At 42.6% G+C, this 27474-nt stretch overlaps 1 protein-coding gene across 4 annotated transcripts; it reads right to left on the reverse strand.

The window, feature by feature from the left end:
- Positions 1-345: 345 nt before the first annotated feature.
- On the reverse strand, positions 346-26953 carry LRP3 (LDL receptor related protein 3). Of its 4 annotated transcripts, none has more exons than XM_084294933.1 (8): positions 26597-26724; positions 25276-25338; positions 21783-21830; positions 15820-15958; positions 7988-8196; positions 6630-7716; positions 5589-5721; positions 346-4693 (listed from the first exon to the last, which is right to left on the reverse strand). In XM_084294933.1, exons 2-8 carry the CDS (start codon positions 25280-25282, stop codon positions 3881-3883), a joined length of 2436 nt encoding a protein of 811 aa, XP_084151059.1. In that variant the 5' UTR covers positions 25283-25338; positions 26597-26724; the 3' UTR covers positions 346-3880. The 4 variants fall into 4 exon arrangements, with proteins under 4 accessions (XP_084151059.1, XP_084151060.1, XP_084151062.1 ...); XM_084294934.1 differs by having other exon boundaries at positions 25260-25338; XM_084294936.1 differs by lacking the exon at positions 25276-25338 and having other exon boundaries at positions 26597-26953.
- Between the last annotated feature and the right edge of the window lie 521 nt (positions 26954-27474).

Below are 27474 nucleotides of genomic sequence, written 5' to 3' on the forward strand. Positions count from 1 at the left end.
GGAGTGGTTTGGGGTTTTTTGTTATTTTAACCCCTGTAATAACACCTAACCAGTTGTATGCTTCAGGGCTATGTTTTGTTACTTGGGGCATGTGTATATGTGTCTTTTAAAGACAGTTGTATACAACAGGGAATTGCTAGTGGTAAGGTTTCACACATACTAGCTAGAAAAAGCAATGCAGGTCCACAGCTTCAACTACCAGCAAAAAGTACACAGCCAAGAAAAGAAAAAAAAAAAAGATCTTTAGATCTCACACTGAAGGTTCATAACCTACTCAACATACAAGTCTTTGGTAGTGTTTACAGTTTAAGCACCCTCAAGTGACAGTCAGAAACCCACAGTATCTGGACGCATGGAGTTTTATTAAAAATTAAGAGATCAAAAGCAAGAGCAAAGTATGATGATGCCCAGCATCTTACTCAGATAGTATCATTGTCCAGGAGCCAGCAAACACTGGTAACCATGATGCCATACCTGAACCATACACCTGTACATACATTACAGTAAAATGTCATATTTCAGTGAATGTATACAACAACAAAACAAAAAAGCAGAGAACAGAAAAAAACAAGTACATTTAGGGGATGTCACAGAGTCATACACAAGCTGGTGCCAAAATTTCAGACAGAAATACACCCTGGGTTTTAATGTCAGAGAGCATATTTTCCTTTGATGCTGCCTGTGAGCTTTTGTTCTTCTTAGATCAAGGAAAGGCTTAGGTATTCCTGTCTAAATAGAATGGTTTTTTTTAGGAAGTTTTCTTGAGGGAATTTGGATAGGGGAGTTTTGTAGGTTTTTTGTTTTAAAATAAAATCTTAAATATTTTGTTTCCCTTCAATGAAAATCTTTAAAAAACGCAGAAAAGCATTCTTAACATTTAGAAAAGAAAAATAAATGTATTAGTTGATTAGGTTGTATAGTCATTAAAGTATGATGATATTTTCCACTGAGCAAAGAAATGGAACAATGAGATTTTCCTGTTTACATTTCTGGCATAGTAGCAGTTTTCCACATTTTTTTTTTCTTTTAAGTAAATTCTGAACATAAGGAGGCAGCTTACATGAAACAGAAACTGGATGATCTTTGATGATGGTCAGTTCTCTGCTTAATGCTTACAAGCGCTGGAGAAAAGGCAGACTTTGTGGTTTCCTTCATTTCAGGACACTGTGATGCACTTGTTTGTGCTCACAGCACACGTGTGCAGGTTTCTTCTGCAAAATTAACAGCAAATCTGTGGCTCTTGACTCCAAGGAATGAGCTGGGGAAGCCAGGAGAGAATACTGTATTGCAGAATACAAAAGTTAGGTGCTCACAAAAGCACCAGGCTTGTACGTCTCATTTAAGCAAGGCTGTAAGTTTCAATAGTGACGGCTGTGAACATTTCTATACACTTCAAGCATAAAATTATCATTAACCTGGATTTTTGTAAGTTTCTAAAAATAAAACCTTCTCACTGAAATTTCCACTGAGTTACCAAATGGATCAGTATGCAAAATATCCACAATATAGTTAAGAAATTATGTTAAGTTACACATCTTAAAATAAAATACAGTTGTAGCTGTTCAGGGTTGTTCCCAGAATATAGCAGTATTTTGAAGCATATATTTCAGCTCTAAGATTTCAATGTATTTCAATTTTAAGAGCCTTACAGTGGTGATAATTTAAGGCATAGTATGATCAAAATGATTTTATTATAGAAATACATTTCTGTAACACAATTAAATATATACTTATTTTGAAGGTCCTTCATATCATCACAACCTTGAAATATAATCTTCCTCCCCGTTAAAATTAAGCTTCCTACTTTACAAATACAGCTCTATATATTTTAAATTAAAAAAAAAAAAAAAAAGATACTAAAATCTCTAGCCTTTGATGCAAACAATCCTGGCAGTGTGATGGCTACAGTATACAGTACATGGCCTTGCAAAGGTGGAACGCACCTGAAATGTTTACAAATGCTATGTTGTTAAAATATCTTTCAAAGCTTCATTTCCCTTGACGAAATGAATTCTGATCACAAAAGCACTTGGAAAAAAATGAGTTAGCAGTACTTATTTAATGTAACTACAACTCTTACTCATTATGCATTTTGCCACAATCCCTTCTATGCTCTTAAAGACTTTGAATCTTCTGCCTCTGGACACACAGACCAGAAACCAATTTGCAACTGAAGAAAAAAAAATCACTCCAATTTAATTCTCCCACATTACTTTTTGATGAAGCCGAAGTCCTATTCCTTGTTTTAAGGCACTCCCAAGGGGAGTTCTTAGCAAAAGATTCAGGGCAAAATATAGCCCATTTAAAAGAAAAACATCTTTGACATTTCAATGTAAACTGAACTGTTCACAGCAAAAGACTGTGTGTTGCTGCAGCCAGGAGGATCTGTGGACAGCAGAGCCCACTTATTCAGATGCCAAAGTCTACCTCAGCTTTACAAGTTCAGTTATTAATTTTGGGCAACTTGAATTCCTACAGCAATAAACAGGCATCAGAGCACTCATATTTACAGGGGAGCAGCAGCAATAACTTGCTTGTTAATTGCTATATATAGCATTTTAGTTTGTCACTACCTCACCAGGGATTGAAGCAGAGCTCCTGTAAGGGTATGGGGAAGCGTGGCCAACACCAATTCATGGCTGCATCCTATCCATCGCAGAGAGGCCAAACTATCACGCCATAACCAGCTGTCATCCTGTACCAGGTCACTCCTGATTAATCAATGTCACCCTTCTTCCAAGTAAATAATTTGTTTGCTCCTAATTGCACTCTAAAAAAGAAAAAGGCACCAGTTTAAAGAAGCATACAATCCACACAGTGTCAGCTTTGAAACTGGCACTGACCTATTTCAGTTCTTAAAAGAAAAAAAAAAAAGCAAACTTCTAAAATCCTCTTAAAAATATACAGTTGCACCTAGGTAACAGATTTATAAGCAAACTTGTGAAGCAGAATTTATCACAAAATAAAGAGTCTGATGTTGACAGTTACCAAGTGTTCAGTGCTTCCTATTGTGGCCAACAGGAGCTGTGAAGCCTCAGTAACCTTCAGGGTATAACCAAAGTGATATAAATCATAAAAGTCCCTGAAAACAGGACAGAAGAGAGGAGGGGAAAAAGAGCGCAAGGAGAAAGCAAACAATTCTTCAACCTTCACAACATTGCTATGAATGTATGACTACATAAATAAATATTGCTGCAAATGGGGTTCAAAGAACTCCACTTCTACTGAACACTGCTGATTTCTTACTACAGTCATAGCAGATAGGAAACCTGATATTCTGCATACTCTATATAGAAACTTTGGTTTTAGTGGATACTTTAAGGTACATATGGCCATCAAAACATTTTGGAAGGGGGCAAAGGAAACAAACTTCTATGAAGAGGGAGCTACAAAGCATTTTATTACCTTCTAAATATTTTTAATTAAAACTATTAAACTTTAGTTAAATTATGATGTCTAAAAAGACGACGTTATTTCTTGTATAGTACTCAGTCACATCTGGTGCCTGCCCCAGGTTCCAACAGAGCGCTGATTTCAGTAAGACCACTTGAAAAGCAAAGAAACACAAATTCCCTGAATGCAAAGTGAATAAAAACACAGAAGAAATAAGAGGATGGAGATGCCTCCAACCTGCAATGGCACATTCTAGCTCTCCTAGCCCCTGACATCACATACTGGCCTACTTCTGCCCCACTGGAGTTTCAGGAATAGCAACAAAGACAGAAACCTGTCCCATTTAGTCCTGCATTGTACTCCCTGGGGATTAAAGCACACTGGTTTTGACAGGCAAAGTTGAGAGCACTGGCCACCTAAAATCAAAGTGCACTGTCATATAAACAATGAAGTTACAAAGTTTACAGGGCCAAAACAAAAGACTTTATTAGCAAACAAGTAAAGATTCATCATCACTTGTATTGACTTCAGAGAGGGGGGTAGAGGACTCTAACATTGGCACTTCCACAGAATGGCAACAAGCCGCATGAATACCCAAAGGCTCCTCCCGATGAGAATTAGGGCAACACCGGTTTTGTCCTTCCACTTGGATATGAACATTCACAGGGCTGTCTGAATAAGCAGACTCCCACTTTTTTAAGGGTAACCTACATGGCTCTTCACTCAATGGTTGACTTCTACTTAAATTACTGCCCTCAGGGACAGTCCTCCTGGATGCTGACCTGCCATGGATCGTTTCTGTAACACTTTCAGACAAAGGATCTCTGAAAGCCTTTCCTGAATCCACTTTACTGGGCTGCTTAAGCTCACTGCCAGAGGTCTCAGCACCTAAAGATTTATCAGCGTGTCCAGTCTCAGGCTCTGTGTGTACAGCTGTGCAAGTATTAGGTAAGACATTTGAAGGTGATGGCTCTGTGATTTCAGTCTCTGGCTGCAAGCTGCTACATCCAGCTTCTTGTAGGCCCCTGGCATGGCCATGGGCATCTGCCTGTAAATTAGGTCCCTCGGGTGAAGGTGGAGGACTCCTGGTAGTCCCTTCAGCATGGTTAATGATTCCATCACCCAGTGTAGTCTGTGAAGTGCGGGCAGGTGTCAGGAGTGGGATCTGTCCTCTCACCCGAGGTCTGTGGAAGAGTCTGTTCCAGAGTCGGCCAAGGCGCCGCCGAGATGAGCTTCGTCTTGATGAGTGACGTCTCATCTGTCTCCTCATGGCTGTTCGGATGTTCTGCAGCACAGAGGCCTGTAACAAACAGAAACTGATTTCACACACACTCAGAAGACTTCTCCTAAAGCTTGTTCACTAATATCTTACCAGAATTCTCAGGCTTGATCCACATGCATCCTGGTTAAATTTATATTTTAAATGAACCATTAACAGTGCTCTGCCTCTACCAAAACACTCTTCCTTAAAGAGTGTCCATAATGAGTTTAATCTTTACTTGTTTGCCTCAGCAAAATGCTCCACACCTGCTATCAGATCACCACCAAAGAACCAGACTACCGCCACCAAGTCCTCTGTCATCAGCAATAAGCAGAGGATTCTCAAAACCTGATGACAACAACAGAGAAGACAGACTAACTCAAATACTTCTACAACTTAGTAACAAACTACAGGTGCACTAGGAACTGTACTATCTAGGAACTGAATCACAGTGGGTTACTTTTGACAAGGCAAAGAAGATTCTTGAGAAATCAGCAGTGAAATATAATGTAATGGTTTCCCAGTTTAATGTATTTCTAAGTGAAAAATAAGTGCAGAATTTCCCCAAAATACTGCTAGAGACCTACTTTCTTAACACTTCAGACAGTTTTACATTTTCAGCATGGAAAGCCTTTTCTTCTGTTGACTTTCTGACCTCCGTCTCTGGTTCATTCTCGATATACAGCAAAACATCATGTCCTTATCTCACTGCTGTTCCCTAGCAAACACATTTAATGTGTTCAAAACTACCCACAGCACCAAGATATGCAACCGTGATTCTTCACCTCAAAGTAAAACATGCATTTTTGTAAGAGCACTTCCATATAATGAGCATAGCTTCATTCCTATTCAAAGAAAACACTTGCAGGTCAATTCTGTCTAATTTATAGTAGTTTGGCTACTGCTAAATTCTTTGGTACTCATGTCTCCGTACTTGTGATGCATTGTACACGGGGAAGTCTTCAACTGGGGGGATGAGCCCTTGTGCAATCAGCTGCCCATAGGAAGGTGGAGCTTCTCGCCGCACAAACTCTGCTTCGAGTCGTGTCATCTGTGTCTCAAATGCTCTGGAAATGAAAACACAATGGGGAAAAAGAAAGAAGAGCAGTCAGTTTGTCCTGCCTCCCCTCACGTTAATGCACAGAAACAGCGCAGAGTGCTTCAAAATAGCAGCTAAAAGGCAAACCTTTATCTGGGTTCTGTGACAATCTTATCAGGATGATAAAATAAACAAAAGGAATAGTGTTAACACTTCAGTACAGTCCCGGTTTGAAGTCTGTGGTAACTGTAGGTTTTCCATATAGGAAAACATACACCAGTAAAAGAGTTAACTTGTTCAGCTAGGACCCAAAGGTTATTTTTGGAAAATACAACATTTAGCACTGGAACAAGCACACAGAATGGGCAGGCCTGCAGCTGCAGACCTGTGGCTGTCATGCCAGAACTGAGGTCCAGAGGTTCCCAACATAGCATGGTGGCTTTTTCCAGCTCCTTCATCAGGCACATTTGATCAGGAAAGAACAAAAAGCACACTGTGCTGAAAACACTGATGTTGTCAGCAGCATGGCACAAAGCTGGTGCATGTGATGAGAGACAGGCATCAGAAAGCCCCTCACGACTTTCTCCCAAAGGGCAAAACCACTGTTGCACAAACATACAAAACACGGGCACAGGCAGGGGAAGGAAATTTCTCAGAACAGTTTTGATTTGTTTTAGATTCAGGTTCTGCCAGGCTGCACTATGAACACATATTTCCCATAGATGACAAAAGAGCTGATATTCCCCTACTTCTGAAAATCTTGACTACTCTTCCCTAAGCCTAATGTGGTGCCTACTACTTAATTGTCATCAGTTTCTCAGATTGATTTCACAGAATTTTCCTGGTTAACAAGTGACTTTCCTTTCTTTGAAAGTAAAAAAAAAAAAAAAAAAAAAAAACTCAGCTACTAAAGCATCATAAAAACAAGATGCTTACCTGTATTCCCTGGTCCTCAGAGAGTACAATTTAAATGCACAACCCAGTGCTATCACCAGCAGCAGGCCACAAACCAGACTCCCAATCAGAGCAGCTGTGATGACCTTCCTGGGAACGATCACCAGGCAGTTATGTTCGTCACTTCCATCCTGGCAGTCTTCTTGGCCATCACAGCGCCAAGTCTCAAAGATGCACAGATTTGTACCACAATGGAAGTTTCCTGGCTGGCAAGAAAAGCAGTTTTTTTCATCTGAGCCATCTGGGCAGTTCTTTTGGTTATTACAGCGGTCAAGTATTGAGTAGCAAAGCCCACTGTTTCCTTCACATGGGTACTCATTCTTCTGGCAAGCTGGACAGTTCTCCTCATCTTTGCCATTTGGACAGTGCCACCAGCCATCACAATGCTGCTTGTCCGTGAAACACTCCTCATCACTTCCACAGGGGTGTTCCCAAGGGAGGCAATAGCCTTTCACCTGATAGGTTGCATTGAACCCGTGACCAGTGCTCTTGGAGCGGGCATGATACGAGACAGTGAGCTGGCCCTTTGATGACTCCACGCTCACCGAATGCCTGTTGTTGTGATACGAAAATGTTTGCAATAATTTATCACCTCTCTCTCCAATGCCATCATACACCTTTACGTAGTCATTGTAGCCTAACTGTAAGTCAAACTGCAACAAAACATGCCGATTATCTTGTGTGTCCACGTACCATGTGCAACGAAGGTCTGACCTGCTGTGATCAGCACGGAATAAGTCTGGGGAAGCAAAAGATCCATAAAAATTACCCAGCCTTTTGCCACAGGAAAGATCAGGACAATTGTCTTCATCTGAACCGTCACTGCAGTCCTTAACGGAATTACACCTCAGCTCATTCATCAAGCACTTGGTGGAGTGGGCTACGCTGCACTGGAATGTTCCTGAGGGACAGATGCTGGATGGAGGCTCTGTCGGAGGGACAGTGCAGTTCCTCTCATCTGAGTTATCCCCGCACTCATCCATGGAATTACACTTCCAAGTACTGGGAATACACTTTCCGTTTGTGCAGTGGAATTCATCTGACTGGCACACAGCCTGACCGATCTTTCCTGTAAAAGAAGACAAGGAAAAAAAAAGTCAGTATCGAAACTTTTGGTACCATCTGATGTCACTTTTTAAAATCTACACCCATGTGTCACAAATCAGTCGGTCAGGCCAGCAGCTTTTAACAGCGTTCCTGAAGTCTAAGTGGAAAAATTAATGTTTCCTTGCTAACAGTCATCAAGATTGGCACGCAAATCTTGTTAACAAAAAACACTACTGTCTTCAAATTTTACCAGAGGGAGCGTAAGTGAAGCCAACAAAACTGTAAGGTTTTACCTCTAATATAAGAAAGGCGAAATCCCTGAGCCTGTCCTGAGCTTGATGCATCTGAGTGAAAAAATATCCAAACATGATCCCTTGCAGAGATGAAAGATGGAGGGATGGAAGATCCACACACTTTGTACTCCTCTCTCTTGGAAGATGGGCCAATCATCAGCCAGTCTACTGCACATTTCTGAGAGTCTTCCAAATCAAAATTCTTAAAACTGTTGGGAACAAAAGAAAACAAGTAACAAAATTTGGAACAACCTAAACAGAGGAAAAAAAAACAGACAGTAGCAATTGAGTTTCTGCACCAAGCTGACATAAAGAAATCACATTCAAACATAATGAAACACCTACAACATCTTGAGTACATATAAACATAGCACTCAAATTCCCCCAGTTTGGAAAAGCACCCATCTCAATGGCATAAACTGCATGCCACGTGGCTCCAAAAGCTGAAAGGATTAATCCTCTTCCACTCAGAGCCCTTAAACAAAACTGCTTCCTAAAACACCAATCCAAGTAAAAGCAGAAGTCCAAAATACATTGTATGGAAGGCAGACTAAATCATTTCAGTTTTTTTCTGACCTTAAAATCTATTAAACAATGGAATGAAATGGGAAACTACTGTCTTGGAAAAAGAGCAATAGGGAGCAGTACAAAAAACCCTAAAGGGACAAAGAAGTGAGTCAAAAATCATTTTTCCAAGCTGTGGTTAAGCAGGAAGACGACAAGAAGAGATGAGGACAGCAAGCAGCGCAGATGGAACAAAGTCTCTCTAACACTACCATTATTTACAATTATTTCAGACAAAAATATTCCCTTTCTGGGAATGCAAACGCAGAGGGATTGAGCCTATAACCTCTCAGAGTCAAGCATCCACCTCTTCTGCTGACCCAAGCCCAATGGCTAATCAATAGCAGCTTACCTAGGGCAACGAGGTGCCCAACTGTTTGCAGAACACCGAACACAAACAAATAATGCTCCCTAACCTGTAGCTCAGGAACCACACGGGGTATTTGTTCAGTCTGATGGAACAGATTACATTTGCATTCAGTAATCTGCAGTGGCAATAGCTTTGCACAGAGAAGCACAGCTTATTATGAAAGGGCACACTGTTCAGGACACTTAGAAATGTATCTTGTTCCTTTCACCAAACTCAGCTACACACAATTAACTTAGTAGAAGCCTGTGCATACTTGGTACAAACACCTGGACAGAAAATCAGAAAAACTGAAAAGCTACTATGAAATAGGGATCTTCTTCCACAAAGGATTTCTCACAAACATAGAAGAGGAATTATTTGAAAAAGATAAACAGATGATAATTTTCTGTTATCACGGGGTATGTACAAAAGGCTGTATATGCCTCCCAGATCTTGCTCTTTGATGGTGAAAGGGAAAGAACAGCAACTGTGTGATCTAGGCAGTTCATTAATTCATTTAAGCAGGAGTTCCAGCCTACACACACCTGAAGGTTCTGCCAAAACATACCAACTTGAAAACTGCACAAAGAAAAGTTATCAGGATTAGAATGCCAAGTAAGAGAGCCCTGAAAGTGTTAAATTAAAAGATGTCCCAACAGCTTGTCAGACACAGATCTGTCCTTCCTCTTTGCTAACTCTTTTTCTTCCATCATGCTCTATGTACATTCCCAACTTGGAAGAAATATTGCTTATAGCAAAGTATTAAGTACTGTGGGAATCTCATCAAGCTTTTGAAATCAGCAGATTTTGCAAGGAAGTTTTACATGACAACAGTCAGAATAAAAAGATTGAATTATTCAACCACGTAAAGGTAAACTAAAGAACACCTCTGTCCCAGGCGTTCTGCAAAAGCTTCTTAATGATCAAGTGTACAAACTGGCACCACAGCATGAAAAGGAGTTACACAAAGCAGCTGTGAAACTACTGCTTTGCACTTCAAGTCTTTTGCAAGAGATTTGAGACAGCATTAATGAGCTACCACAGTGGTTTCACTTTCTTTAACTTATTTCGTTATCAAGAAGGGTTTCTATCATTCACTTGGAGAATTATTTGTAGGGTTTTCTTCTCATAAAGACTTCTTTGGCGAGTATTAGAAATATCTATCTTCCCAACAAAATTTGGAAGTAAAGGGAACAGTCAGTCACTCACCAAATCAAGTAATGGAAACTCACAACTGGGTGGGTGGGGGAATAACCAGAAAAACTCATGCTTGTGCAAGACAAATAAGATCATTTACTACATCTTTTGATCTTCTATAGAGATTTCAAATGTACCAGGAACAACCTTACAGAGCTAAACAATTTGTTCTCCTACCCTGCCCAGCTCCCAGCACTCCTGCCAGGTCTCACAGCTCACTCATTTTCACCACTCTGCTGAAAAGAGCTACTTTTACTTTTTGCAGGTAAGTATCCATCAAACCCAGAGGAGAATTTGCCTATATAAGAAGTTGTTTGCATCTTAAAATGTGGGCCTTTTTCCTAGAACAAAAAGAAAAGGATTAGCACTTCTAAGATTCACGATAAGGAAGAAAAAAAAGTCAGCTACACTGGCATGCCTTGTTCACAATCTCTTTTGCAAATGAGCAATATATCTGAAGAGCTTGTATTTGTAAATAATTAACAATACATCTGTTTGCACCTTGAGAACATCGTATTGTACACTGCTAATAAAGGAGAAGGACAGTTTATTACGAAGGGTAAGGAAGAGGTGAGGACGAAGAATAAACTTTCTAAAGTAAAAGCACAAGCATATAGAGGATAACTGATTTTCCTGAGCATCAGCTGTGGATCTGAGATTCAGAACAGAATCCCAAACTTCTCCACTCAGAAATCCAAGCTTTAGCCACAAAACCACCTGAGTACATGGGTGATGAGGCAGAATATACATGCAAGAAGGTAACACCTTTAACAGCCTCTCTGAAAACACCAACACAGAGCAATGCATGAGTTACTGAAACAAATGTCTTGGTATTCAAAAAAACGGTGATACAAATTATTCACAAGAATGACCTTTTCCTAAAAGTTTCTAAAAGCACTTTTCTAAGGTGCTTACCTTAAACACAATGGTGCCTAGAAGTTAGAAACACCATTGAATAAATGCAATTTCTCTGAAATATGTTCTAGTTTCGATGTAAAGTTTTATATACAATAGATGCCATAGCAGTTACAAAATTTCTGAGGGCAAAAGCAAAGTCAAAACAATTGTTCTACTTCACACAGACTATAATCAAGAGACTTATTTGAACAACTTGTTCTTTGATTAAGGCATTGTGACTCTATAACAATTTTGCACCAGCATCCTTTTAAGTTATATTGTTGTCAATGGAAGTCAATTTTGCCCCGTCTAAATTGATGGTGATTTCATGCAAGTCCAAAAACATAATATATTTGAATGAGCCATCAACCAACCTCCCAAGAAAAAACACTCCTTTATGACAAAATATGAAACAACATGTATACAAATGAGTGCATGTAGAAATATAGCAAATTGGTTTTCACTTTATAACCCATTTGCAACAAGGTTTTGTGTCAGAAGTTTCTCCCATATTAATCTGACATTAAATAGCTCACTGATTTATTTTACCTAAGAGTTCTGAATCATGCATTCAACCTCTGCTACTCCACTTCTTTCATCATCTGTAATTAGATCTAGTGCTGCTGTTACAGTCTCCTGAAGAATAATTTAATTCTGCTACCCACAAAATAGAGCACGGGAACATTTACTTATTCAGTTGAACTTTCTCAAACTGTAATGCAAATTTTTCTGCCAAAAGGATCAGCCCAGCAGTTGAATGATTGATGGTGTAGAGTAGAAGTAAGGGAGAAAATCTCTTCTGTACCTAATTCCTTAAAAAAAAAAAAAAAAAATGTATACAGAAGTACAAGAATAGTCCATTAAACATTGGGATTATTCAAACCCTGAGTATCAGAACAACTCAATGTGAACTGACAAATAGCACGATCTGCTTTTACAGAGTGGCAGAAATAGGTAAAATCACCTCATTTCTCTTTCAGTAGTATGTTACTGAAAAAAGGTTACCTCCCACACTGAGCAGGACTCAGGAACTTACAGTGAATTACAGGACTGGTTGCTTATCAGATCCGGCCTACAAATATACTCAAATGCAGCAACAGTAGCCTACAATTATATTTTCCTATTAACTGTCAAGTATTTGTACATTTCTGAAAAGAATTTCACTAAACCAACTTATCATAAATAGTCATTTATGCTCTGTAAGAAAGAAAAAAAACACGTCACCTGCAAAACTAATGCTAAACAAAGCTAAGCTTTTTTTGCCATCTACACTAAAAGGAGCAATAGCAGCTAGAAAAAGGAAAGTACTTCTATAAATAATGCAAGGAATTTCCTACAACTCTTAGTAATTTAAGCATGAGCAACTACAGATTAAAGCTGGGAAAAAAAGTACTCTTAACTGTAAAAAGACACGCATGGGATGACCATAAATATGAACAAAAAACTGTAAACTGCTGAAGGCTCAGCAGCTGTAAAATCTGAATGAAAGTAGAAACAAGAAAGAAGTCCGATTTGGCCCTCTGAACTCATTAAAAAATTGGAGAATAAATATTATGGGTAGATCAGTACAGCACAGTCCCAAAATAAAACAGACTGGCCAATTAAGCAAGAAAAGTTACTTCTATTTGCCAACCTCTCACAGCAAGTGCAGACTGTGAACAACTGATGACTTAATTGGCTCATTAAAAACTTCTGCTTAACCACTGAAGCACAAGGCCCTGGAAGTCAGGAAAGCTCTATTCTGCTCCCCACTCCCAAGCACCAATCGTGTAACCTCGGGCAGGAGACACAGGCTGTTTTTCTTCAAAAAGCTGAGCCCATGCAACTTAATTAAATACATGGCTGTCATGAGTTTTTCCCACTAATGTCAAACTCTGAAACACTGTGGGTTCAGTAAGTAAAACACAAAGCAGTCCCTTGAATTCATCGCATAAATACAGACCATCAAGCCTTTACAAGTACAGGCCCTGGTTTTACTCAGAATCTGAAGCTCAGATGGTATTTTTTCCAAAGCCAATGATGCAAATCACTGAATTGAAAGCAGCAAAGGTGATCTCCCCCCTCAATTACTAAGAAACAGCTTGAGTGGGTCACTAAGTAGATCACTTCTCATTACTCTTACCCTGAATTCTGAACACGGAGCACATTTTACTCTCAGTCCCATAAATTTCTATAATAAAAAGCAATTCACTTATACTGTGCCCACATCTGTGCTAATTGCAAGAATCAAATGCTAAACAAAAACAATCCTTTTCTCAGATGTGAGGAAACGTACACATATAAAGCCTGTAAAGGACGGTCCGAAAAGGTAGTTACTGCATATGGTATCTTTGTCTCATCTTACATGATTTTATGTAGTCCCCTGTGAAAATAAGACCTAAAACTAGAGAAAATTAGATAAAAATTGAGTAGTTTCCAAAACAGTAACTAGTAGACTGTTTACCTGAATATAAAGTGACACAATATAATGCTAAAAATAGTAGCTACACGCTAATTCTCTGATTTCTACAGCATGATTCCATCAAACACACACACTTGGAAGAAAGTAGGGAAATGTGCAGAATTAACAGAGATAAAAACAAGAGAAAACATATTTCCTGTTCCTGTGAAGACTCTCACAAGGATTCAAAAAAAGTAAACTATAAAGCAAAACAGTAAGCATGGAAATGTGAGGATATGAAGAAAATCAATACAAACATGAAAGGCAGATATTAACTAAGCTTCTAAAGGACACATGTCCGCAGATGACAGCATCTTACATCCACATCTAGATCTGGGTACTGTTCTATTAAAAGCTGCTGAATAACAGGTTTATAAAAAATGACCACTGACTGCAAATGTTTTAGAAATCACAACTACTTTCAGCTGCAATTTTATCTCTTAGTGACTCCTGCTGTATCCCAAATATGCTGCTTATATAACATTGCTGTCTTACCGTCAATGAGAATTCAAGATCAAGGGAAATGCATTCAGTATAACACAACACAAAAGGCGGTAGCTTGCTTTTTTTGCTTTTTTATTATTTTTAAACAACCTGTCAAAATGCAGATCTTATCACATAAAATGTGTTTGATTTTCCTAGGAAAATTAGAAAAGCTACTCTTTTATGCTCCTATCAGCACACTGCTGTGACAAGAAGCATAGCATTCCCCAAGAGGAAAAAAATGTTTGCATTTGAACCCTGCTTCCCAGTTTGCCTGTATCATGCTAGCTTAGGGAAGTCAGCTCCTGCTTTTACGTCCTTGGCGTTATGAGGGCTATATCCTTCTAAAGAAATCCTCAGATGCTCTAACGTTTTGCATTTCATATACTGGAGTGAGTCATTCCAAGTACATTTATAGACAGAAACGTAGCACTACAACACGTCTGCTACCCACAAGGCAAACTACTCCCTAGGATGTAAACACATAGCTCCCATTGTTTGCGTGTGCATATGAGGGCAGGATATGGCTGTGTATCCACTGACAGAAAACAAACCCATTAAAAAGAAATCTTTCAAAACTATATTGCTGCTGCACACATTCAAACTGTGTATGCTTTATTACCAGTTTCCTCATCTTGCTTTCCTTCAATTTTTTAGCTTCTACCACATCCACACTTGCAGAAGAGAATCCTAATTCTAACTGGGAGCTATGAGACGTTTTCATAGCATAAAATGCAGTACTATTCTCCAGAGCCAAGTCCTGTGTCTCATTTGTATGCTTCCTCAGAGCTTCCAACAATCTCTGCTTTGAAACAAATTCCCCAAGTCCAATACAATTTAATGGGGTTTAAAAGCGTGTTTCTATTTATGGATCTCAAATGCTGGCAGGTATCTACTTCCTTACTTTTGATGAGTAGTTCCTATTTTGAACTACGGATGGTGGAGCCCTCCTATTATTCCATCTGTGGCAGATTTGTTTTTAATTGCTGAGCATCTGCAGTTGAAGAGGTTTGCAGTCCTTTTAAGCAGCTGAGCAAAGAATGAGCAGATGGTGTCAAATACAACAGTACTAAAAAAAATCAAACAAAAAACCTTTCCTAGTTTTTTTTTTTTTTTAATAAGCCATTCTTGGTTTGAGAAGGATACTACAATTAGTCCAATGAAACTAAACAAATTCACACTATGCTTATATTATAGCCTAAAAATTCTTAACAAACCATTTGTAATACATTCTAATCTTTTCTGAACAGCATTTTTATAGAAAGGGCTAAAATTGTGCCACCAATGTTAACTATTATTTAATTCTGCTGGAAATAAATATTAAGCAAAAAAGCATGTGTCTCCTGGTTAACAAGTAACAATACGTAATGATCATCTTCATCTGACAATTAAATACAGTGGCATTTCAAGACATTACAGAAAAGGCCATTTTTTGCTCTAAGAATCTTAAATAACCCACTGAACTAAGATTCTTAATACCACACCCCGCTGAGGCTGCTCCAGATTTCATATCCTTCACCTATTCCTATTTATAGGCAATGAAGAGAAAGGTGACTACTTAATGTGAGTAAATATATCACTGTTTCCCATCTCCTCATCTATCAGAGGTGGATGAAATCTCACACAGGTATTGTGCAGATAAATAAATTAGAAGACTACGAATGATTTGCATATATAATAATGGATGTCAGGAGTAACCTACAGAAACAAGATAGTGGAGCATTTCTGAAATGGAGGTGCTCAATGTGCAACCATGCTCCAGTGTGATCAAGTACAGCTTCCATCCTTCAAGCATTCAGTAGCTCTGACAAACACTCTGATATTGGTGTATCAGATAAGAACTCACGCTCTTTCATTTCAGCAAAGCAATCTGTTATCCATACAGAATATCACAAAACATACCTGATTGTTATCATGTCTCCTCGATCTCCTTGAATGTACCAGCTGCAGTTTACACCTGGAGGATAGTTTAGTGGCCAGGAAGGACTATAAATGACTCCCCGTCTCTCTGTGTGCTGTTCAAGTTCTCCACTGCAAGCAGCTGTTAATAAGGAGGAAAAAATATTATTAATGCTTCACCTAATCAACAACTCCCAACAAGAGCTTTCATCAATTTCTGGGGATTGCAGACAAATGAGAGTCAATAGTTTCATCCTTTTACTACTTTCTTCCCTGCCCCAATTTTTAATTAAGACACCCACTTGAAGCACAGGTAAGCATAACCTGCATTTCAATGCAAGATCAATCAATAACCTTGTGTGAATCTACCAAAGGCTAAAATCAATATTACTGCATGGATCTGCCAAGAGGATGTAACACAGAAATCCTTCTAACCAGCTCCCAAAAGCCTGGGTATGACACTCACCGACTGGAGAAGATCCACAGTCGGTGTAAATACCTAGAAGCTCCTTTTCCTATACCCTGTTCCTGGCAGCATCATTCATTCTCCTAGCAGACAGACCCAAAGACTTTGTAATGGTTAAAAAAATCCCCAGCAAAAGAAGAAAAAGTGTAAACTCAACTCTGACGTCAAATGTTTTCATTGAGAATTCCTCAGTACTCTAAATTCTTTCTGAACTCCCACAGATAGCAGAAGTTTTCCAGACAGGGAAAGTAGCAAAAAGGGCTAAATAAAGCTCTATATTTTCAAAGTCCTTTCAGATCCTCCTATGGAAAAGAGCAGACCAATTAAAGCTACATCAAATACTAATAATTTGTAATTAAGCAATTCAAAAATGAAAGTGAAATGTTCCAAGGACAAGAGGGAAAGCTCTTCTGCTGGGAAGATGTACTCTCAGTAGACTACAAGCGGGGAAATTCTGTGTAATGCAATAGCTATTCTGAACCTTCTCCAAATATATTTTTAAAACTATTTTTAAATCAAATGACTATCTAGAGCATGACTTGTGGATTGCAGCATAATATTCCAATTTTTGACAAGTTCCATTTCTCACAGATGTAAAAGGTGCCAACAAAGAAAAGGATGCCTACACCTAAAGTTCCCTCAGGCACACACACATGGTGTTTGAGGACACACAACACAGAGAACACACCACGCCACAAATCAGAGACTCACAGCATTGCTAAAAATTCAGCCACAAACACATCATTTTTGATCCACAGCCAGGACCAGGATCAGCTGCCCTGAAGGGATGGGGTGAAGCTGTGCTGGCAGAGCCGCTCGGCTGCAGTGGAGGCAGGTGCAGGGCTGCCTGCAGAGCGCCCAGCTGGGGATGGGGCCAGGGCCCGGCTGCAGCATCCCCCCTGGTAAAGCCGTGCTTGGCACTATTCTGTTTGTTCACAGTAAGCACTTTTGAAGTGAGAGCCACAGGAATATAAAAAGCATGAGGTGAGTAATCTACCTGAGGCAAAAGATATGAAAAGCCATTATTTTCACCCTCCAAGCAGGGCATTCCACTGAAACGTATGTACATAATTCCTCCTAGTTTCAAAGACCACAGAAACTTACAGAATACATAGACACAAGTAAACAGCTATTTTCCAAACAAATATTTTGCAGTAAAGCACTTACAAAAAAAATACAAGAAAATCTTTGTTAGCACATTTCTAAAACCAGAGAGGCTCCACACTAGACACTGACAAAATACCAAGATGCAATTACAGAATTATAAAAGCAAATCTAAGATCCACGGGATTTTTCAACTACCATTCTTGATCTGTTTCATTACACACACCACATCAGCCTACTCAGGCCTTTAAATGTGCTCCTCCACACACTTGTCACTGCATAAACATATCGTAGCAGCATGCGAGGACCTAGAGCTAGCAACCACATAAAGGAGCTGGAAGACTGCATTTCATAACTGCCAGCTTACCAGAACTTCTCAATGGGAAGGAGACGGTATGCACAAAGCCAAGAGAACAAACACACCACGCAGCACTATATCCAAAGGCTTCCAGCACAGCTTTGCAAATATTTCTGTTCCCCTTGTACCAACCACTGCTCTGGATTAATAGCCTGTGCTGACAGTGTATGCATCAGAGCAGAGAACAAAAACCAAGAGCTACACAAAGCTCATTTTAGCTTCTATCTGAGGAGGTGCCATCGACACACTGGTGACTCCACACAAGCACCTTCACTCACATTCATCACTGCAGTTTAGCAGAGCCTTTATTTCCTAAATACTTGCTCCTCGGCTCTAGAAGGCATTTACAAAGACCAACAGTTATTTGACACATCCCAGATTTTCTTAAGGAATGTCATGAGCAGCTTTTTCTTTTGCAGCAATGTACAGTTCCCTAATTCCTAAGTGGTGGATCTGATGCAACATGACAGTTTCTCAGTGAGAAACACTTTTTCTTACTAACTCTGCACATCTGCTACAAACATGGGACATGAAAAGAAGAACAGATAAAGCAAAAAGATTTTCCATTTTAACAGCAGCGTTGTAGCTGTGAAAATCTACAGCCATGAGCATGGTGAGGGCTGCACTCACACCACTTCGGGCGGTTCATCCGGCAGTGGTTGTTGTTGCTCAATATCTTCTCATGCTTTTACCCTTCCGACACACAAGCATTTCAGACTCACCCTGCACAAAATTAAAAGGACAACTGTTTTGCTCCCACGAAGACTCCTCATTTGAATGGACCACTAACCTTAATTCACACTGCCAAAGCATACTCACACTACTTTAAGGATGTGTGCATAGTCCCCTGAACCTACTGGGACAAACCGGGGAGGGGAAACACACAGAGAACTACTATTCTGTCTACGCAAACCTCACTTCATTTGCCATATGCCTTTGATGCCTCTCATTTCCCATCAATGCTCATCACTACGGCATTTGCAATAGATCAATAGATCTCCTTCCTAACGAGTTGTCCCTGCCTCTTTCCTCCTTGTGTGCAGACTGCTGTGTGGTAGACATGGTGAAGCATTCGCACGCTGCTTTAGAGCAGCTGTTCTTTCACCTACGTAAGTGACAAGTTTATTTTGAAAGAAAAACCTGCACTAAACAAAGCCTTCAGTGCCGGCACGAAAACAGAAAAACCACAAGGGCACGTTTTCATACTGTTGGGGTTTCAGTGTCAATGCAGGAGCCTCAATTCCCTTCTCAGTTCCTGGCCACGAAGCACAGAGAACCACATACCTGCGTGAACTATTGTGTTAGTACGCTGGGCTTCAGCATGACAGTGGGATACCTTAAGGGAACTGAACAAAAGTCTTTTCAAACTGCCAAAACATCTAAAGGAAAAGGGAAGTCTCTAAATAGAAAGGCACTCTCCTGGATTCGGAAGGTCTTATCAGTGGCAATGCACAACAAGAACAGTGACAACTTTTTTGCAACAAATGTTTGTGTCTTTATGCACAAACCTAGAAACAAACTGAAAACCCAGATTACAGAAAGCCCAAAACAGCTCATGTTTTCCACGTTCTGGAGTATTGAAAAAGCGTAATGCAAGAAAATACCAATCCCTGGACACACAAACCAACTCACCAAAATCCTACTGAGGTGGTTTTTAAAAATATATGTATTCTGAAGACAAACAATAATGAATCTTTTATAGATTTAAAAAAAAAAAAAAACAACAAACACAACCTTTCAATGCCAGAAGAGGTTTGAGTTCAGAGTTTCCGTCAGGCAGACATAAATCTTAATGAGGCTCTTTCTGTAATGATTAAATGGATTTCTTATACTGTAAACAGCAGTAAATTCCCCCTGCTAGTTAAATATGCCACTAATTCTTGCTACTAAAAACTTCCAAGAAAGTTTCCATAACATTACATGAATAACATCGCTCTTATTTTTTGCAAAAGCAACTATAACAGAACAGACGTTGAACTGCACCAGAGGACAGCACAGTTTGTGCTGGGGTTACTAAGCTGAGCAGGAATAAATTTTCAGATGACCCCAGCAGAAAATAAATCCTGCCGTTTTGCACCCTTCTGTGATGGCCCAGGGTCTGCCCCAGTCACAGATGACACAGCCCAACCATCTGCTCCAGGATAAGGGATGGTTTGCACCTGCCACAAGGAACCTTCTCTGGAAAATTAACATTTGGCAACAAACGCCTCCTTGGTAGCTGCCTCAAGGCTGGCAGAAAACACTCCCCAAGTTCTCTGAGTCCTCCCTCAAGGAGTGTTTGCACGTGATGCTTAACACAGCCCCCTTTCACCTGTGGACAGAAAGGCCTGAAGGAAGACTCCCCTTCGTTCATCCAGTCTCACAGCCGGCTGCTGCTGGCCCCGGGCCCAGAACCAGCGAAGGCAAAGCCCGAGGGTTCAACTCGCTGGTCTGACAAAACCCGAGCAGGCGCTCCGCTGGTCCTACAGGCTCAGCTGGCTCACCTTGAGCTCGGGGAGGGGGACGCAGTGGGAGGGCTGCTCCCTTCCAGCAGCAGCAGCGGCTTTAATGGCTTGAAGTCATTGTACAATGCAGCTGAGATGGTGGCTCGGCCCGTGCTCTGCAGAACTCATTACTGCTGCTATTACTAGCTTTCTGAAGAGAAACGTTGCTATGCCTTACTCTAGAGATCAAATCTGTAATAGCTGCTTCGTCAGGGCACGTTTAGGACAGCAAATATCCCTCCCCACTTTTATCAGGGCTCCTGAGGAACACCCCCTGCAAGAGGATTCCCAACAGGGTTATCTGCCTTACAGCTGTACCATCCTAACCCGTTATCCTCCACTGCACAGGTAAGAGAAGCTGGACATGAATCATCACATCACACTGTTGCAATGACCTTTTATGATCATTTTTCACCCTGCTCCAGTTACACTGCCAAGAGACAGAGTAACTCAAAGCTGTATCAGGACAAGAAAACATGAAGGCTACAGTACTCTAAGGTTTTCCTATACTTAAAAGAATAAAAGGGAAACGTTACAACTCTGTTTCTAGCAAAAAAACAACATTAGAAAGCATTAGTGCCCACTGAGTGAAGTGTTACAGATTTCAGGTTGAGGTAGGATCACCAGCCTAGGTCAGACACTGTGTAATTACTCAAGTTACACTTCATAAACCCATATACCATGCAGCCAAGGGATGCCAAACTCCATGCAAAGCAAAGAACAATTCAGGCAGAATGGACTGGGACACAGGTCACATTCTGGACTCCTTCCAATGAAGGAATGGAAATACAGTGTTGTAAACAATAAATGTCCTATGTGGTGCATCAAGCTCCCCCCAAGCTAAGCCTAAGGAAGTCACCTACTCACAAAATTACTACCCTTTCCCGATTTAAATCTTCTCTCAAACCCCCATGTTGACTGGCATGCTCCAATTCCCACATCAATCAAACCACTGCCTTACAATTATTTTTGTTTTCCCATTTCCTTTCCTCCTATTTCCCATATTTGGTTATTCTGTTTTAATTTAAGTCACAACCTCTTTGGGTATAAAGTACATCTAACAACGTGACTCTGGATTGACAGGCACAAGAGGGCCCTTATCACTAAGAGGACCCTGACTGTAATGCAGCAGTTATGTCAGCAAGCCCCAGTACTGCTATGGAGAAGAAAATTACACTCAGTGCCATGATTCTGGCTGAATTTCCACTCCGAGATGAGACATTTTTAACATTCTGGTTTTAGCTCCTCAGGGAATGGGCCACTGTCCCCAGCTTGATATTCTCAGGCATGTTTCCTAAACACAGATTTTTCCCTATACAAATCAGCACGTACTGTGACCTTAGCCTCAAGCTTAAGTTTTTTCTAGCATGGTGACACCGATGGAGTCCAATAACCAGTCCAGCAAGACTTCAAAGTTCTGAGCTTCCTAAAATGTCACTGTTACTCTCTCTCAAACAAAGGTCATACTGTTTTGTTTAAAGGCCTCTTAACATGCCAAAGAAACAGTTACAACTTCAAAAGAACAATAAACACAAATAAGAAAAGTATGTCTTACCTAATGAGGTAACAGCACTCTCTATTTTCCCAGTCAAGAAGAGATTCACTGTGTAAAGACAGAAAAATAATGTTTATACAGGTTCCAGTGGCACAGGGTGGCAGTTAGTAGTCAACCATTTCTAAGTGTTTGCTGCATCGTTAATACAAATATATTGCAGTCTTCCAAAAAGAACATAGCTTATCTACACGGAGAATTCACATAAATCAACTCCTATCCTTCACTGTGGCTATAAAAAGGCAACACACAATGTTAGTTTAGTACCCGTCAAATATGTTACCAACAGAAACAACTGCCAATCTTCTCTCTTGTCTTCTGTGGAATTGTTTTGTTTTTTATGAATTGGGGAAGACAGAAGAACAATTACACTAAAACATTCATAATCACAGCTAGTTGCTTTACCTGCTTAAATGCTGGAAAATAATTAACGAGCTTGTTATCTTTAAATACATCCCCTCTGAATAAAGCAAAGTTTGTTCCTCTTAGGTAAATGTCACCTTGAAAATAAGCTGAAAAAGCTAATATGATTAACTTGTCTAATCAACAGCAATGAAGTTTTCCAAAAGGTCCACTGGCAAAATCAAAATAGGATAAGGTGGTGCTTACAGTGCACATCTGACTTACAAATTAGTCTCTAAATACTCTTTCCTCTGATGTCTCCTCTCACAATATATATATATCATCAGAGTGATCTGATAAGAGGGGCTATTGCCAATTTTTTTTTTCCGTATTAAGATGTACTTCCATAGAGTTTCCCCATATATTCTTCAAGGCACTTCTCTAATGATTACAGTGCACTTCACTAACTGCTCTCATCGCAGCAGCGTTCCGTAATCTACACAGACAGCTTATTAATAACATGACAAACGTTAAAGCAAATTAGAAAGGTTTAAAAGGTTACCAAAACTTAATTCACAACATCTCAGCCAGGCACACCCTTTGGCTTTATTTTGCATGTGTTAAGTCCTAAATCCTTCTATAGCTGATCTGTCAGCAAGCATTTAGGAAAAAAAAATCATTAAAAAATGAACAATAGGAGAAACTAGGAACAGAAACTGGCCCTGTTTCCAACAGTCAATGGGAAGCTACTGGCAATTAATACTATTTATGTACCAGAGCAGCATGCCTGAATACAGGCCTCATTGTCTTAGACACTGCCCAAACATCACAAGACAATGAGCCTTGCTCCGACCACCTTCTGGTAGGACTTAAACCAGCATGGGAGAAAGGCAGTACCTAGCGCTCAAGGGCTGGAAGTGGAAAAGCTAAAACCAACCCTCAGCTTGCCACTGCGAGTTGTCCTGGCGCAGCTTTCACTCACTTGTGGACTTGATCTGTTAGCAAATTCCAGCAGCTGAGATGCCTACAGCACTTGTGCCATGGCTTACACCTGGATGTCCACAATTTTTCCTTTCCAAAGCCAGAGCTCCAAGAGCCCCATGCAGGCAGGGACTTCCCAGGCATGCAGACTGCTGCACACCTCAGCCGAGGTCAGGCCCTACAGAGCAGAGAACAACTGCTCCCAGCACCGCCCTTCACAGAGGAACAACGTTACTGACAAGGGGGCATCACCACATATGCAAGGGGAGCTCCTTCTAAACAGCTGCAGGATGGAGGAGCTTTTTAGCAGCACACAAGGGAAGGACAGCAGCTGAACAACAGCATGTGTATGCTGTGGCTTGAGAAGAACCAGGCTCAAGCTGCAGATTTGTGCTAATAAGCATTAACACTATGTTCAAAGGACCTTAATAGCACTGATTTTATTGCATAATTAATGCACAGCAACATTTGTTACACGATCATGACAACGTGCTATGTAATTATTTCCTTTATTTCGCAGCGCCAGCTCGCTCCGGCAGGTCAGCGAGCGCACCTAGGAGCGATCCCCGGCCCTGTCCCGGGTTCCTGCTCCGTGACAAAGCTGCAAGTCTGCACGTGACAGACCTGGGATCGCAGCAGTAACAGCAACACACGGCTTCCTCACGCGGTATTAAAGCGCCGCTACTCCTGTAACCATAGTAATTTAGTCATAAAGGCTGAGAATAAATTAACCAGTGGTTAAGTCGCTAATTTGATTTTATGAAAATTAAAATATTTTGCTCCAAAGAAGGTAAAGGAATACACTCGGCAGAACTGTTAACAGCCAGGACTGAAGGGACTGTGTGAGAGGCATGGGAATGCCAGGGGCTGTTAGTGGCACTCTGCAGCCTTTCCACGTTTCCTACCCGAACCTCCCCAAGGTAACAGAACACGAGCTCCCAAGCAGAGACTCCCTCACAAGCCTGACCAAGGCCGCCACTGCCCTTTAAATGGAAATAAGCAGCATGAAGACAAGGGCCTGACAGAGCGGAACCAGATGACTCAGAGCCATGGTACTTTCTTCTGAGCACCGTTAAACAAGCAGCTCTGGTTTACCACCAGCAAGACAGAGTTACAGACAGCACTGCACACCAGGCCCGGCACACAACTAAAAAAAGACACCCCCCAGAAACGCTCTTTCACCTATGCAAATACAAAACATCTACTGGCTGTCACTGCAAGTTTCCTTCCATTTTCAAGTTCCTTTACACTAAGGAGCCAGCAGTCAAGAACAGTTCTTCAGAATAAAGGTCTTTCACATCAGGTACTTTCCCCAACATCTGCTTTCCTCGCTCTCAGTCTCACTCAAGACCATCTATGCAAATTGCACAAGCACTGTAACCAGCATCTTCTGAAACTCTCAGAGGCCCAAAAGAAAGAACAGCCATTCCCTGCTGGTTTTCTCACCTCTTGTCAAATCAAAATCCCATCAATACAAAGCCAGTGAGAGATCAGGGGTATGCCAGAAAGTTTTCTAGGTGCTCTTTTTCATAACAGTTTGGTAGAATTACGGGAAAGCCAGAAAAGAACAAAAGCACTTCAGCTGGCTTGAGCTCCACATAGGAAACTAACTGTGCCATTCATTTGGATTGCTAAGTAATTGTCAGGGCGAAGTTTTCAGCTGGGAAAGCAGTTAATTTGTACCAGAAGAGAAATTTGCATCTTGGCGCCTCTGAACAAAATGTCAGCTACCTGTCTTTTCCCACAAGCAGAAGGAGAGACATTGACGTTGGTGTTTTGATCATTTCCCTGTTAGGTAACTTTCTATGCCCTCCAGAATTTCTCAAGAATGAGAAATGAAATGGCCTTACGGAAGAACAGTTGCAACAAACCCAGTTCCTGTGTCTGGAGCAGCGGTGAACAGCTGAGGTCACACATAGCAATGGTCAGTGGCAGCGCATTTATGCAGACACCAAACAGCACATAAAGCCTCCGGGAGAACAAAAAGTAAAAGTAAAGTGGGGCTGAAGAAGCAAGAAGGCAGGAACTGAAAGTAAAGTAAAAAAAAAAAAAAAAAGTAAAAAAGTAAAGATGACTGGAAGGGACAGACAAGCAGGAAGTAAAACACAACATAGTTAAAGCGGCAGCATTATATTCTAAGGTTTGGCTGAAGAATACCTGACAAGCTTCCCACCTCTCATGTTTCTCAACTTCCACTACTGTCAGTTGTGCAAGGAATAGGAATAAAGCATTCCAGCTGAAAAGAAGAGCCAGACAGTGAAATTCTAGAAGTCATAGAAAGCAGAAATCTAGCAAACTTTCAACTGCACATTACCCACTGCTAACTACAAGAAGCGCTCTCTCACTCGAACTCTAGAATTCACATGATCTTCAATAATCATATCTTACTCATTTTTAGAACAATTGTGCTATTCCTGTTAAATAACAAAAGCTTTAACAAAGGTCTGACCGAGCCACAAGAAAGAAATGCCACACAAGACATTCAGAGAACTGGCTGAAACTTTTATCTTTCCTTTAACTTTGCATAAACAGTACAGCAGGCGTTACCCTCATGCTGCACACACTTCTGACATCCCTTTAAGCCTCTGCAGAAAAGTAACAGCAGCTACAGCCCCTGTTCAAACTTAGTAGTTCATATAGCTTTTTAGGTTGTACTTCCGTTAGTCAAAATAGACATATTTGAAGTAACCAGAGCAGCTTTTAACTTTCTGCTTTTTCCGAGGCAAGCACTGATGTCAAAGAGAACTTGTACAAGACCAGAGTGAGCAGCCCAGCCACGGACACCCATTTCTGATAGTTTACATAAGGGACACCACCACCTATCCTGGGGATTATCACAAAGGAACTTTATCCGCTTTCTTAGCAAACAGCAGCGGGTTTCTCACATCTTTCTCCACGAGCCGTGGCAGTTTGTCGGAGCCAGCAGCCGGCAGAGCCGCGGGCAGCCCCGGCCCCGCTGCGCTTCAGCAGAACCTGGGGCAGGAGCGGAGCGCTTCAGCAGCTCCCGCTTCGTGCCCGGCCCTGGTGCCTCCGGGCGGCCTCTCGGCTGCTTCCAGCCGCAGGCTTCAACGCTTCCAGCCTAGGACCGACCCCCCCGGGTGCCGGCAGGGGCTGCCAGCCCGGGAGCCGTCTGCCCGCGCCGCCGCTCGCCACCTGCTCGGCGGGGAGCGCTGCGAGCGGCCGGGAGGGCAGGAGGGGAGCGGAGCGCGGCAGGGGGCGAGGGCAACACCGCCTTGCTGCGGTTCCAGCCTGCGGGAGGCACCGGCGCAGCCTAAACTTTTTGGGTATTTTTTTCTGAAGCGCCGCGCGGGGCTCCGCGGCCGAGGGCACGGCGGGAGGGACCCGAGTCCCTGCGGGGAGCGGGGACACGGGGAGGGGGACACACGCTGACGCGACCCCCTGTGCTGCCCGCACCCCGCAGGTGCCGCCTGCCCCCAGCGCCCCGCTGCCGGCCCTGCCCCGCCGCTGACTCCCTCCCTCCCTCCCTCACTCACCCAGGCAGATGGCGGTGAGCGGCACCAGCGCGCCCTGCCGGAGCTCCGCGGCCGCTGCCTTCTCCATGGCGGGTCGCCGCCTGCCTGCCTGCCCTTCAGCGCGGCGGGGAGCGGGGAGAGGGAGGGGGGGGGGGGGGGAACCGCGGCAGCTCCGCTCCCTCCTCTCCTCTCCTCTACGCCGAGCCGCCGGCGGGGCCGGCCCGCCGCGCCGCCCGGGGAGCCGGCAGTGGGGCGGGCGCCTCCCGCCGCAGCCCCATGGCCGCGGCCGGCGCTGCGGGGCAGGTGGAGGAGGACGGACCGCAGCGGCAGCGCCGCCGCCCCACGTGACGGGCCCGCCGGGAGGCGGCGGCGGTAACGGCGGCCGGGCCGGAGGGCTCGGGGAGCGCCGCGCTGAGCTGCACCGCCCCGCCCCGCCCCGCTCCGCTCCGCTCTGCCCCGCTCCGCGCCGCGCACACCTGAGGGGCCGCCGGCAGGCGGAGCGCGGCCCGCGGCGGAAGGGAAGGCGAGGGCCGAGCCCGCCCGCGCAGCGCCGGGTTTCCTGTCAGCCACCCGCGGCCCCCGCCTCAGCCCGCTCCGCGCCGCCGAGGCGCCCGGGGGCATGGCGAGCCCCCCCCCGGCTCACGGGGGGCTGTGAGGCAGCGCCCCGCCGGGCCCCCCCTGCCGGGGGAGCGGCCCCGAGCCGCGCTGAGGCGGCGCGGCCCGGCCTTGCCTCGCCGAGCTGCCCCCGGGGCGGCAGTGCCCCGCTCGGAGGGGGCTGGCCCCGGCCTGCCGGGGGCGAAACTGAGGGGAGCTGGGCGTACAGCGAGCCGAGCGAGGCTCCGCAGCACGCCGGGGTAGCGCTGTAAGGCCACGGGGCTCCCCTGAGAACGGACAAAGGC

This window comes from Netta rufina (genome assembly GCF_964035555.1).
Source record: "Netta rufina genome assembly, chromosome: 13".
NCBI lineage: Eukaryota > Metazoa > Chordata > Aves > Anseriformes > Anatidae > Netta > Netta rufina.

What these genes read in the sequence shown, in the direction of transcription:
- LRP3 (XM_084294936.1), bottom strand. Translation starts at nt 26,663, where the DNA reads ATGGAGAAGGCAGCGGCCGCGGAGCTCCGGCAGGGCGCGCTGGTGCCG. An exon ending in GCTCACCGCCATCTGCCTGG is followed by an intron (nt 21,831 to 26,596) that starts GTGAGTGAGGGA and finishes GTCTTTACACAG; the next exon opens with TGAATCTCTTCTTGACTGGG. An exon ending in GAGTGCTGTTACCTCATTAG is followed by an intron (nt 15,959 to 21,782) that starts GTAAGACATACT and finishes CCTTATTAACAG; the next exon opens with CTGCTTGCAGTGGAGAACTT.